The sequence below is a fragment of the Etheostoma spectabile genome, chromosome 6, assembly GCF_008692095.1.
Source record: "Etheostoma spectabile isolate EspeVRDwgs_2016 chromosome 6, UIUC_Espe_1.0, whole genome shotgun sequence".
In the NCBI taxonomy this organism is placed as follows: domain Eukaryota; kingdom Metazoa; phylum Chordata; class Actinopteri; order Perciformes; family Percidae; genus Etheostoma; species Etheostoma spectabile.
Window position 1 is genome coordinate 15,929,935 of NC_045738.1, and position 14,326 is coordinate 15,944,260.

At 38.9% G+C, this 14,326-nt stretch overlaps 1 protein-coding gene across 4 annotated transcripts in view; it reads left to right on the forward strand.

Annotated features, from left to right (window-relative positions):
* The first annotated feature begins 2,973 nt into the window (after nt 1-2,973).
* Nucleotides 2,974-14,326, forward strand: part of fli1rs (Fli-1 proto-oncogene, ETS transcription factor-related sequence) — a 16,936-nt gene continuing 5,583 nt past the window's right edge. For 3 of the 4 annotated variants that reach the window (XM_032518552.1, XM_032518555.1, XM_032518554.1), the window contains exons 1-3: nt 2,974-3,176; nt 9,139-9,335; nt 10,682-10,848. In XM_032518552.1, coding sequence (XP_032374443.1) covers nt 3,159-3,176; nt 9,139-9,335; nt 10,682-10,848 — 382 coding nt within the window. In that variant the 5' untranslated portion in view covers nt 2,974-3,158. Of the gene's footprint in view, nt 3,177-3,328; nt 3,707-9,138; nt 9,336-10,681; nt 10,849-14,326 lie in introns of those variants that run through there. The other variant, XM_032518553.1, reaches the window with a different exon arrangement.

The following is a 14,326-nucleotide window of genomic DNA, read 5'->3' on the forward strand; positions in this document are numbered from 1 at the left end:
CATAGAAAATCATGCGTAACTGTAAAATGAACTTTATCTAGGATTTCTTGTGAATGCAAACAGATAAAAAGAACAAGTTTATAGTTTATTCGCTAAATTCCCCAGTTTTCACTCAATGCAGAAACTTTTCAAAATGTTAATCAAATAGGTCTTTATTGTCAATGTTTGAAAAACAACAAAACAGTTTAACAGCTCTCAGAATTAATGTAATTAGTATAAATGAATTGGTTCTGCAATGATTTAAAGCATTTAGGTAAATAACTTAACTTACCCTTTTATAAACTCAAAAATCATTTATTAAGGGATTTACTGTAAGTACATTAAAGCAAAATAAAATCTCTGTTACTCATAATAACTAACTCTACAAAATAATGATCAACTGCATTCACTATAATTCTACAAGCACATGTTACCTTTGAATGAATTTAGTGTGCAAGATGCTTGCTCCGGTAACACCAGATTAAAGATGTAGTAGCTCGAAAACAAAGCTGCCAATCCAGCCACGAAGTTGGGATGTGGAGGCACAACCACCTGACCCCCGATGCTCAGCATCCAAACGGTTGCTGTGAGAAATTCCCCTACACATAAAAAAACAAAGAAACACCAAACAGAAACACACACAGCTTTAATTAACTAACCATTAATGTGCCATTAATTATATAAACAACCCTGAAGACTAGTGCTTCACTACCAACACCCAAACTGTCACATTTAGAAATGCCACAGAACATTACACATTCAGGCATATTCGCATTAATGTTTTTACCTGAAAAGATTCTTCAGCCATGTATGTTGATCACTGTGCAGCGATGGCGCTCTGTTCAGGATGTTTCTCCTCCCTGTGGCTAGGCTAAACAATACAAAAGTTGAAAAACACGCGTTATGTTGGAATATAACATTATAACATCTGTAATAAACAGTGTGTTAGGCGCCTATTGAGAGTGTATAAGCCCTTATACACCCACATGGCCATCATATATTGCCATGGCCGTTTTTCTTCTAAATAATAAATTGTTACAGCTATGTTTGGGTTGATATAATTTCTTACACAGATTTGATGTTAAATTTAGCCATTATTGACCACTCAAGAATTGATAAAAAAGATTGTCAAGTTACCACCAAAATACCACATTGAGCCACCAAGACTTGAGATACACTGTAGAAAAGGAATTATTTCATTGTTGCCAAAAACGTTTGACAAGATTTAAGAATTCATCACACATTTAAGAGTCCACAACAGTCTCAGTTTTCTAGTTAGACTAAATTCATGCACCCCCAAGGCTGTTTGGGGACCCCACTCTGCTGAAATATTTAAATACACCCTTTTATTACAGGTGAAAATAACGTGTGCACTGCATGAAATAAACTGCATCTGGGATTATCCAAAGTGGCCATGTCTGTTAGGGAAGACTCATGGGTGTGCTCACATCCCGTTTCATTCGAATTTCTTTAGTTAAGAGGTCAAGGGTCCCCTTAGAAAATAGCCGAGCCTTTTTTCACACAGCTATCATTAACATAATGACGAATGTTTTAACGGGGCCATCCTAATGTCGGACTCTAACTTAGTTCATAGAAGAGTTGTTAAAGTTAATATCAACCGAAATTAAAAGGTTCATTTCAGGGGTCGTGCAAAGTCAAACGTTATTATAATTATATTACCTGTTAAACGAACAATATATTAATGATGGGCTTTCGCTTCAATAAGGCATTTTTTCTAACTACGGGACTTGTATCAACGTTAATGTCTGCAGCCTGATCTGAGGCGATGTGGCTAATGCATAAGGTTAAGCTAGCTAGTTTTTTTTTCCACTAACGTTGACTTCAGTTTGCTAGTGTAAGCTATAAGGGTGAAGAAAGTACAGTCGACAGTCAAATATAGCTAAATAAAACACTGTGACGTTAGGCTAACGTTACTACCAACGACCGACTCGGGGCGCCTGACCGTCCGTAGCGTAGCTACTTGCTGCATGCCTGCGTGACGTTAACATTGACGTTACAACACGACTACTACGCTTAGTTAGTTAAAATAAATATAAAAAGGGTTAACCGTTAACGCTAACATTACACACACATACTTTCCTTAACCTAGCATTAAACTGCTTCGCCTGGGATGCTTGTTCAAAATTCCTTCTGAAAAGTCTCCAGCTAATGTTAGCTAGCTATAAGACAATTATGTAGGGCCTGCACAGACTGAAACACGGTCAACTGGTTATTTCAACAAGCATTACAAGTTAAACCACAATTAATTATGTAGGCTATTCATAATAGTATGGCCTACTTACGTATTGTGGCTGAGTGGAGTGGCAATGTGGTCCTCAGCAATCCGCCATCAAATGGTCTTGTGTAAAGCAACTGCCTCGTGCAACGCATTCAACAGTAAAAACTGACTGTACTGCATCATTTACAGTCAAGCGCAAATATGCCTGTAATTTCTTATGGAAAAAAGGTCCACTACTGTAATAGTGTTTTCACCCATAATGCATTGCAATATACAGCTAAACATTGTAAATGACAAAACAAGAAGTTACTGTAAAATTTAGCTGTAGAAATTACAGAAATTTGTTACAGTGTACATACAATAAGCTGTTCCATTAAAGGATTTACATCTTAAAGAACCTCAGACTTGTGACTTTAATATAGGTTATATATGCTGGTGTCCAATGCCATGTAGGCATACATGTATTTATACAAATATGTCTATAGACTATACAGTATATGGCATGTCATGTCTCCAAAACATCTTGTCTAGGGATTTTTGTCCTTGTTGTTCTGACACTTTAGAGGCATTCAGTGGTCCCTTTCATTTTCACTGTGGTTAAACTATTGCAAAACTCTAAGAATCTGTTGTTTTAAATGAGAGATTGTGTTTGTTTTTCTTTCTGTGCAGTGAGTGGTGGTTGCAGTGTTAAAGAGTGACTTCACTTCCCAATTTAGAGAGAGAGAGAGAGAGAGAGAGAGAGAGAGAGAGAGAGAGAGAGAGAGAGAGAGAGAAAAAAACTTGTCATCCGGTTATGGTCTCTGAGCAAAAAATTGTAACTGCAATGGTTTGCGCCATAGAGCCAATGCACCCCTGCATGTATTGAAGTGAGGTTAGAAGGCAGAATAAGCTGCAACATTTACAACAACGACTAAATGACAAAGACTGCGAAGCTGCTGCAATGGACTGTACGATAAAGGTACGTGTTGAACTGTTTTTAACGCTGCTGGTGAAAATGACAGGCGGCCACCCACACCAGAGTCTGCTGGGTGAGAGAGTCAAGGCGGTGATGCGAGCTCCCCACTCTTTCCTTCTTGTACAAAATTTCCTCTTCCTTCCCGTTCGTGGTTGTATGTCGGCTCTATAATAACACAACTAACCACTACATCTTTACAGTCAGATAAAAACACTAATTGGTGGCCGGTTATAGGCGTGAAACAGGATTTCCAAACGCGTTTCGTTTTTTCTTCTTTTAATTGTTGCGTTTAATGGGAGCTCACTTCGCACCATCCACGGGATCGCAACATAACAGAAATAACGCACAAAAAGCGAATTTTCGGAACATTTTGGTTGACAAACTTTAACGAAGTATAAGTTAATGAAGGGATGCTGGATGATTTTATTGCTGCGCACAAGGCAGGTGTCCCTGAAGGCGCCATGGATCGATTTGGATACAGCGAGAGCCCCTTTTTTAAAACATCAGGAGGATCCATTTCCATCAGATGACTGGTATTTCACATTTCGTACTATCGCAGCTACATCGGTTTATCAAAGAGAAGCCATTGTTTCAAATTCATTGTATTAAGAAATGCAGAAATAAAAGGCCTTCATGTCAATTGTTCAAATCCTAAAGTAGCTTTTTAAATGAAGTTTACATTCAAATTGGTTATTGCACAACGAAAGAAAATGCAAACATTTGTATTGGATAATGTCGGCCACAAAGATACAAATTCACGTTTTAACGAATCTCATCTAATACTAATGTGCAACATTGGCCTGCAGGCTTTTATTTTTTATTATTCCTGCATTAAAATAGTCTTGCAACCTGCTGAAGAAATCACTCCTAACTTCGACGAAATATTAATACCGATATCCTTACATTTCTAGATTCGATTTGTTATAACGAAAAAACTTGATATTTCAACCAAAATACAAGGTATTTGTCAGCCAATTGTAAGTCTAGAAAAAATGGCATTTGAAAAAGCGGACTCGGTGGTTTGAGGAACTTGTCTCTTGTTTCGTTTCGAAAAAAATATTTAAATGATGGCTATAGCCTAGGCTGATGGGTTTAAAGTCAACCAGTTACATTATTTTCGTTATTAAGCTTGGGCCCACATAACAATAGTGAGTAATTAAAGGGCCAGTGCAGAAACATGAGATTATCCTGAAAAGAAAACTTAAATCACTAATGTAGTAGGCCTTTATATTATAGTCATATCATATCATAATTCTGGCTCCCTTACGGGATTCTATGTAGCCTAGATTAAAAGCAATTCTTCAGATATGTATTCTCAAGTAGGTTCTGTGTCGCAGCAGATTGGGTTTGAGGTTATTTTAAGTATAATTTATGGCTGCAAACGGGAGCACTTGTCAGGTGTCGTTATCTGAGCTCGGCAGGCTTCCTGTCTCAAACCTCAGACTTTCCGCACTCATTTCCGCTCCGTGGACTAAAAAAAAAAAAAAAAAAAAAAAAAAAAAAAAAAGTCGAAAGGCAACAAAGTCTCTCTAGAAAGAAACGCAGTGGACAAACTGAGGCGTTGCATTGTTTTAACTCTCCATTGTCCGCTCACGCAGGCTGGGACGCGAGGGCCAGCGGACCGGCCTGCGGAGGTCCGCGTGCCGCCGGCTCCGAGCTGTGAAAACCGCACCGTTGTTTGTGTTGCAGAAAGAGCAGCTGCGTGGGCCTTTTCAAAATCAGCTTGCCTTAACTTTTACTTCTGCTTTCTGTGACTTGCCTCAGACACGGCGAGTAGGGCTACAGAAGGCTGTGGCTTTGCAGTACTTTATCTCTGGCCTGTTATTGTAGGCTACACCTTGTTCTGTGTGAGTTTGGTGTTTTCAATCCATTTTAATATCATTTCATAAGCCTGATAGGAGTTGACACGCATGTTTATTAAAATATTCTGGAAGCAATTTCTGGTAGATACAAATGTAAGCAGGATCTCATTAAGACCTTGGATTTTATTCGTTAGAAACATTACCTGTGGTTAATAGTCACATACGTTCAGTCTGAAGTTTAAACATTTATCCCACATATAATCTCCATCAGTCCAGGGCAAACAAAATGTTAAGGATGAACAAAAGAGCATGTATGGAATAAGTTTAACTTATAAGGCTGCACTTCAACTGTAGGAGGGATATGTCACCAAATCAGCCTCTAACACCTACAAATCAGAAATATATTGGTGTTTGTAAAACAGACTTCACACATAAATGAATTGGTGCATGCAAGAAAGATGCTGGTTAACTACATCCTTGGTTGCAGATTTGGGCGGTGGTTCCCAGCCTTTTTGGCTTGTGGCCCCTTTAAACAAAGCAAGCTCCCTTGTCACAGGTCAGTTGCACAGGTCGGCTGTATGTTGTAACCAGTCAAACCAAAGTTTAGTTGTTTTAATTCACAAGAAAAACAGCTAAACTTAGGGGGAATTTTGTTATCCCTCCGATTGATTTTGTTTGAAATTACCAGTAGAGCTGAAATGATTAGTATGGTATTATTATTGTTCCAGCTTCTCAAATAATAGAATTCAAAAAAATCCATTTCATCACCTCAGCTTGGGCTGTTTTCTGTTGTTTTACTGACCAGATGATCAATCAAGGAAATAATCAGATTAGTTGATAGTGAAAATAATCAGTTAGTGTCAGCCCTATGTGGTTTCCAAAATAGGTTCCAGGCAGAAATAGGTCACTCGAGCTGCTGCTCCACATACACATTAACTGTAAAAGCCTATACAACAGCAAAGAAAGTCACTCCATTTTTTTTCCTGAGCAAATTTTATTATTCAATTCAATTCAAAGTCCCCGGCATTAAAAAGTAAGAGCCTTTGGGCTTTAAAACATAACTGCCAACATATATTATCTTGTACAGGCTGTATTGCAATTTCCCTTTTGAACTTATATAAAATAAATGGAGAAGAAAACATATGGAGAAAAAAAGCACATTTTGGATTATCTCCATATGCAGTTTAACAGCTCTGAGTCAACCATGGGGGTGTTGTACTTAGATTTGGCCTTTTCCTGGAGTTAAAGTTAACACGTTATCTTATTTAAAAAGTTATTTCCTACAGATATAAGAAGTCTGAACGTCCATGTCATAAACATCACACTCAAGGTTTGTGCAAGACCGCATGATGCAACCTGCAAAGCTGCTCACTTAAAGCCATGACTGAAGTTTCCATGCAGGACTTCATGTTTGTGCTTTCACAGCGAGAGAAAAGTGTTTACGATCAAACTGAAAACGACCAGAGTGAATGTAAGGACATCGAGGCACGAGCAAAGTGTCAAGACGATCATGTTTTTAAGTTGTTTTGTGTCACTGAGCAACAGGCTGAAACACATTGAACAGGAAGTCAGTTGTGGCATTAGCGGCCTGGCCACATTTTGGTATATTTGTATCAGAGAGAGAGAGAGAGAGAGCAAAGGGCGGGAGTGTGAGTTTGTGGTTGTGAAAGCATGAGCTTGTCACTGAATGTACCAAACCGAATGTGATGAGCGGCTGCGAGTCATGATAATATCAACAGTTTGAGTGTTGAGCACAAAAATGACCTTTAACCACGACATACTATTCACAATCATGTCTTGTTATGAGAATTTGCTGTTGGCAGCCTTTTTCATAAGCCAACTGTTTCACTTCTGCACCGAGAACAGGGCCTCTGAAGGCCTTCAGTGTGTGAGAGGAGGAGGAGGGAAAGAGGACAACACAACAGAAGTAAAACAACGCAATCAGATGAAGAAAAAGAAAACAGGGAGTTTGGTCAACAGAAAGCTGAGCAGGACAATATTAAGTCCTGTGAACAAAAATTCTAGCTTTTAGTTAGCAGGCAGAGTTAGATATCTACAATATACATGTATATGTATATATTTTTATTTAAAATATTTAACATTTAAGGGGAACTAACCCAGTTACACACACACCTGTTTACAGGTCTTGGGGAGTATTGCATATGTTAAAAAAGCTGTGTTTTATGGCTCCAGACAGAGCTGTGTTTAATTTGATAAATTGCCTCAAGTGATGTCACTGGAGTCAGCGTCGGTTGGGGCTGAAGACTACAAGTTTGGAAATGAAATAAAAATCTGAGGGAGTGGAGTTAGAAAGAAGTGACGTTACCAGCTCTCCTCATCTCTGCTGGAGGCTACTTTAACTGCGGCCTTAGCATAACACACCCGAATCTCGGAATTAACTGGTGGCAATCAAGTTGCATTCTGGTTAATGTTGGTAAAACATTTTAAAAAAAGGGGAAAAATAACATACTTTAACAGTCCAACCTGAGTTTGCCTTTGATTTACAACATTTTATGTTTTTTTTTTTTTAACATCAGTGTCTTCAAATCTTGAGCAACTAATGTCAACGTCTTTTTCACTAAAACATGTTTTAAAAAAGGACATATCCATTAAACATCAGCAAATTCTTTAGGTAGCAGCAGGTTGCTGAAAACCCTCACACTGCCGACTTCTCAATCAGTTTGTCTGCAGCTTCGAGGAAATGCCAAACTGTGTGACATGCATTAAGATGTGGTTTACAATGCTCAGGCAACAATTGAGCTAAAAAAAAACACAAGCAAAAAAAACAAAAAACACAATGCGAAGGCGGCACTTCAATCAAGGCTATGGTCTTCTTGCTGTCCAGTGAACCCGACCCCCTCTTCCCCTGACCACAAGCGTTTAGGGTTGTTTTCCAGCTTTAAAATGACACACATTTTTACACTGTGCCTCCCCCCCCCTCCTCCACCATTTCCTCTCCCTCAGCCTGTGCCAAAAGGTTCCTCTGCACATGGCGGCCAGGTTTCCTGTAGGCCACTGAAAAAGCACGGCACTGACGTACAAGGCCCAAAGACAATGCTCAACTCCTCTAAACAAACACGCACTTGCACCCACTTAGATTGCCGTGGTCGCATCACACAGGCCCACTCTTAATGGGAGCAGCAGACACATCAACAGGTCCGGTGTTTGCTCCCCCGAGTGCGTGGGATGTAAAGTGCCATCATGGGGTGGTTTTGGAGCCTCACTGTAGGTGCTGAACACAGGAAGACGTCACTTAAAATCTTGATTACACTTCACCTTGAGCTGACACCCCTCCCCCCTGCAACCCCAATCCTAACGGCAAAATAAAACCGTGGTTAAGGTTACTGATCTTCAAGATTAGACAGTCTCCTGACTGCTTGAATAGTTTACGTCTTGTTAGTGCTCTGATAACTTCGTATCTCTGGTTGACAAAATTCAACATACCTTTAGAGTTTTAATCAACCACAGGGCAATTCCAATGAATCTTAAAACTTGTTTGTGGCAGCAGTAGTTTGGAGGCTAGAAAAGAAAGCATGTCATTAGAAGACTAAATCTTTGACTCTTGACAAAGCTAGGGAAAACTAAGAAAAGTGAAGACTAAATCACAAAACAAATATATGTAGAACTCATTTATGAATTGAAAGGTATACATCAGCATTCTACAAATGCATATAGTACCACACACACACACACACACACACACACACACACACACACACACACACACTAATTTCTCACTCAAAGTATTACCGTCTTTAAAAGTCTTTTTAACAAGCCCTTTATCTTTTGTTGGCGAATCATTCTGTAATGACTTACAAATGCTTTTTCTTCTCTATTTTAAGCAGATAGGATTTGCTGTAATTTCTTTTGGTACATCCTCTGCTAACTGGTCACTGATTCACAATCACAACTAAAGAATGGAAAAAAAAATGTCCTTTTTTTCGATGGTGTGTTCCTTTTAATAATGAGATTCGTTTATAGCCACTGTAAAAAAAATTTTTTAAAAATTAAAACTTGAGATAAGGTAGGTAAGATAGGTTTATGTCTGTTCAATGAAGCATCTTAGGTGGAATAAGCAGAGTCTGTGTGTGGAAAAGAGTTTCCACAGATTGTGACCCAGCACATTAATGGCAGACACTGACCGCTGTGGCTCTGTTGGACAGGAAGCGCTGTCCGCGGTGAGTGAGGATCAGCCCATATTCGAGCCGCCCTACGCTGCAGTGCACATGAAGGCCGAAATGTCGTCACCCGGCGGGTTTAGCCAGGCCTCCAAGCAGAGTCCTGAGCCCACCGAGCCGGAGTGGGTGGGGTCAGCGGCACAAAACCCGGGGAAAAGAGGCGAACACGTCAATGGAACCAGGTGAGTCAGAATAGGCCGAGGCCACGGGGGAGCACAGGTTCCCGCATGATCTGACTGTAGATTTACGGTCCGGGTTCTGGGCTTTTTCCAAACACTAAAAATGTTCAATTGTTCTCTCACCAAATGCAACTGTGTTGTTTTCATTACCATCCATCATAGGTGGAAATGTTTGAACTCCAAATATGGTAATTTTGTCGTTTTAACTGAACACATTATAGATCGCCAGTGATGGAAAGTGACACATTGAGTACATGTATTTATTTATTTTCAGCTAATTGCACTTTGAGTATTTCCCTCTTCTGCTACTTTATACTTCTACGCCACTACATTTCAAAAGAGAAATACTGTGCCTACATTTGTGTGAGAGCTAAAGTTACTAGTACGTTTTCAGAGTAAACTTGACCTCAAAACATGATATCATAAAATACCATCGATTGCTTAAAGACCAGTGGTTTGTAACATTTCTGACAAAAAAAACACTCTCTTGTCCTGTTAAGATTTCTATGAGTTGTTAAACGTTCAAATGGTCCAATGTTTCACAAAAAACAGAAGTAGAAGTGTGTCACAACATTGTTTTGTCTTCTCCCAATCTCACAACCCTTCAGATTTACTTAGTGACCCACAGGAAGGACCCGACCCCTAGATTGAGAACCACTGCACCAAACTGTATTTAAAGTAGAAAAAACAAGCTCCACCGCAGCAGTAAAATTCTACATGCAATCTAATAATGTCATATATACAGTAACAGGGGCCATCTTTCTGCAGAATGAGTACTTTTTCTTTAATTGCTTTTGGCTAATAGTTCTGTACTTGGTGGTACTTTTACTTAAGTCAAGGATCTGAGTACATCTTCCAACACTGCTACTCAGTGGTGGGATCAACCAGTTACACCTGGCAGTTACTGTTTGTAAATATTTACAACAACTAATCTTTAGGTAAAAACTAGTGTGAATGATGCAACCCATTTTAATTTAGTGATACACTTAGTTAACACAGTCTTTTAACTAGGCTAAGTTTGAACTTCTATTAGGTTGGTGCAGTCGGCTCCAGGTTAGTGCCAGACTCTCTCTTTATAGGAATTTTGGTTGGTGTCTTGGACTAATTTTATCTCCTTTCAGCTACAGATATTGGCAAACACTGCAAGAGGAAATACATTTGCACCCAATAGAAACTGTGAAATCTATTGCTGGAACAGCAGCCACAGTAAACGTCTCATTATTTGAAATGATAGCAATACTTAGAGTTGGATAAATGGAAGTGTACAGTCACTGAAATACATATACACAAATAAGCTATTTAATGATCAAATTACACTTTGCTCCTGCTTTTTCCTTTGCCTGTTCTAGCCGTGAGTCCCCTGTGGACTGCAGCGTCACAAAGCGCTCCAGACACATGAGCAACGATGGGCCCCCGATGCCCTACCAGGCCTCGTACCCGGAGCCTCGCGTCAGCCCCCAGACGGTCACCCCACCCAGCAGCGTCACAGAGGAGAAGAGGGTCATTGTGCCGGCAGGTGAGCTGAGTCACTTAACCTCACAAGATATTGATATTGCATAAGCCCAGTGTGTGCTTGTGCAATATCAATATCTTCAATAACTGTAAATGTAAATGTGCTGTATTTATATAGTTATATTATATATATATTTATATGTATTAACTGAGTCAGAGATGAACACAGCATGCGTTTCCCCCCCTAAACAACTACTGCTACTACCACCACTACCACCAGCAGCCACTACTCTCCAGTGCCACAGCAGGTTTCTGGTCTAGCATGACATCAGTGTATAAAATGAATACTATTTAAAAAGTGTGAAACCTAACGTGTAAATTTGGCACTCAGGACTGTGATGTTAACAAGACATAGCAAGCAGGAATAGATGTGTGATGAGGGGGTGTGGACAATTTCATTTTTAATCATCTTGCTGCTTTCTGTAACTACAAAAAGGTTTTTCCAGGCAATTAAAGGATTTTCATAATCCCATATGGAAAATCAAAAAATGTGCAATGAAAAGACCAAAACGTGTGTATGTATTCTATTTAACATACATAAGGTGCTATCTGTAGCCAGGGATTGATAAATCTTATTCCTTTGTGCCATAGGCCTCCATTGTTGTCAAAAAGGATTACAAACATCAGTACTAGAACTAGCTGTAAATGCTTGTGTGTGTATTAATCTGCTGAAAATAGTCCCCAAAATGCATTATTTACTCCAGTTTGTCTAGCCATTAAAAACTTCAGTGCCCAGCTGTTTTAGAAAGTTAAGCCTTTAAAAAAAAAATTAAACTATATATCTGTGTCCAATTGTTTAACATGTACATCTACAGTAGGAACAAATGAGCTTTTGGCTATAATCTTCCAATGGACTAAGGCATTTTCATGGGATTTGTTGACAATGTGGAAAGTATAAAATGCCAGCCTTATCCTTTACAACATATAGGGTTTTCTTCAGTTGAATATGAAAGTGGGCATCAAAACAGGAAGGATGCGTCACTGCTTTATAAAAAGTCAAGGCAATATTTGTCCAATAACACACCAGGAAGTAACACTATGGCACCAGAGTTCAAGTCAAAGTTATAGAGCCTTAATCTATGCTGTGTGTTTCAGCAGAGCAACAAGTGGACCAAATTTTGGTCAAAACTGACTTTTGCTACAGCTGAAATGTAAGCAGTGGATTTACTGATATACAACTTTTGAGTAAAGACAGTGATGTGTCACTACTATGAGAGTAGTCATTGTCAAGGTTTACAACCGACCGTCCATCCATTTCATCCTTGCTACAAACCACTGGTCCAACCATCTGGAACTAACCTGATGACATGGTTTATGTTCTCTCTCATACAGTCATGATAATGTTATCCTTTGACACATTTCAGTGAGTTAGTCTCACCTCAGACGGTGTTCCACAGACGTGCTGTGGACAATTTCAAACTCAGCTTTGTGGAATCCGACGAGATTTGTTAATGAGTCACCAGCACTTAAGTTATTCTGCTTCATAATACACGGATGTTGCATCACAGTGGCATGTGTTAACCAAGGACAATCAGGACATGAGGGTGCGGTGACTTCGTTCACGTCCAAGCCCCTGCCTAATATTACGGGCAATTCACAGTCATTGTTTGCTACTGGAAATGAGCTTACCTTCCTGAATCCGACTAGTGATATATAGTAGCGCTGTATCAAGAAATCAAGATTAATTTGAACCCAAAATATAGTTCTCAAAAGCTTACCAGTGCTTCATTCTAAGGATAAGGCTCAGCTATATAAAAGGATTAAAAAAAACTACGTCTATTAGTTGTTTTTACCAACACTGAAGTTTCATAAAGTGTCTGGGCAAAGGGAAATAGTGCCTTAGATCTAGTACTAAAGCAACATCTTCTCATTATTATAATAAAAGGGTAGTCTAAAAATCAAGTCAAACTGCTCAATACATTGACTGAACTGTGTTCCACTGTTATGAAACAAAAACACTTCCAATTCTCTAATTATTTTAGCTTTAATAGCGGTTTACTTGGAATCCCCATTTGGACAACAGATATTTGTAAAATGATAAGCAATACAATATTGCCCAGTCCTGGTGCACATAAACTGTAAGGGTTGTCAAAACCACCACAAATGACATCTTTCCTGAAGACTACTGGGGCTATTTTTAGCTTAGCATTATCGGTAATAATTTGTTTACTTCTTGTTACCGTCAGGGAAATTGCAAGAGCAGGTGGTGGTCTGTTGAGATCATGGCCAAACAGTTGGCTACAATAAAATTTGAAAAACATAATTTTCAAAATTTAAGTAATTTTAAATTGTGTGTATAGTTTATAGTTAAGTAACTTAGCTAGATACTTTTAAAAGTGCTCATATTATGCTCATTTTCAGGTTTATAATTGTATTTAGAGCTTTGTTAGAATAAGTTTACATGGTTTAATTTAAAAAACAAAACAAAACATTTTTGTTTTACTGCACATTGCTGCAGCTCTCCGTCTCACCCTGTGTTGATCTCTCTGTTTTAGCGACAGAGAGAGGCATCTCACTTCTGTTCCATCTTTGTTGGGAATCGCCCATGTGCACTTCCTAGGTGAGGACTACTAGCCAGTCAGGAGCAGAGTAGGAGGGCGTGCCACGCTAGCAGCTAGGCGAGCATTATAACGTGTGTTACAAAGTGACGCATGTTTGTCACGGAAGTAAAAGCTGGACTACAATAGAGCTGTTTGGAGCAGTTGATGAACAGTGTTTTCTGTTGGAGATGGTAGGTCCATTTGGGGTGGACTTTGGGCTTTTTCACTTTGTAAACCTATTACATGCACTAAAAGATATATAGCACAATAAAGGAAAGGGAAAAAGCCAAAAAGCATAATATGGGCATTTTAAGGTGCCACAACAACCAACAGCTAAAAGACGTTTAAAAAAACAATATACAAAAAGCACACGTTAAAATAAACATTTTGACTAAACCAGGCAGCGTTTTTCACAGAGTGGGTATACCCACCCAAGCACTTACTTACACAAGAGCATTTTTTTATTAAGGAAACCAACAGAACAGCATCTCTTACCGTGTATAAGACCAGATATGTCCAAACACTCAAAAAGTTCAATCTTGCAATTATATTTACTTCCTGTCCCTCTTTGACAAATCTAGAATCTATGAATTCTTTTTTTTAAATTATTTATTTATTTATATATAAATTGGACTGCCAGACAATAGGTTACTTGTGAAACTAAAGGTTTGCAAATTGGACCATGATTTAAAATAAATAAAATATATATATATATAAATAAATAACATTAAGACTAGATGATTTCCTAGGCAGATACCGACTTGGGACAGGGCTATCTGCCTAGGAAATCGTCATGTCTTAATCATCAGAGCTATTTGTACTCGTGAATACGCAGGCTACAATTTGTGATCAGGTTGTTGTTCATTTGTTGGCTCACATTTACTCACAACATGCTAACCGGCAACACAAGATTCCATTCACTATGCTAAGCTAAATAGCGGT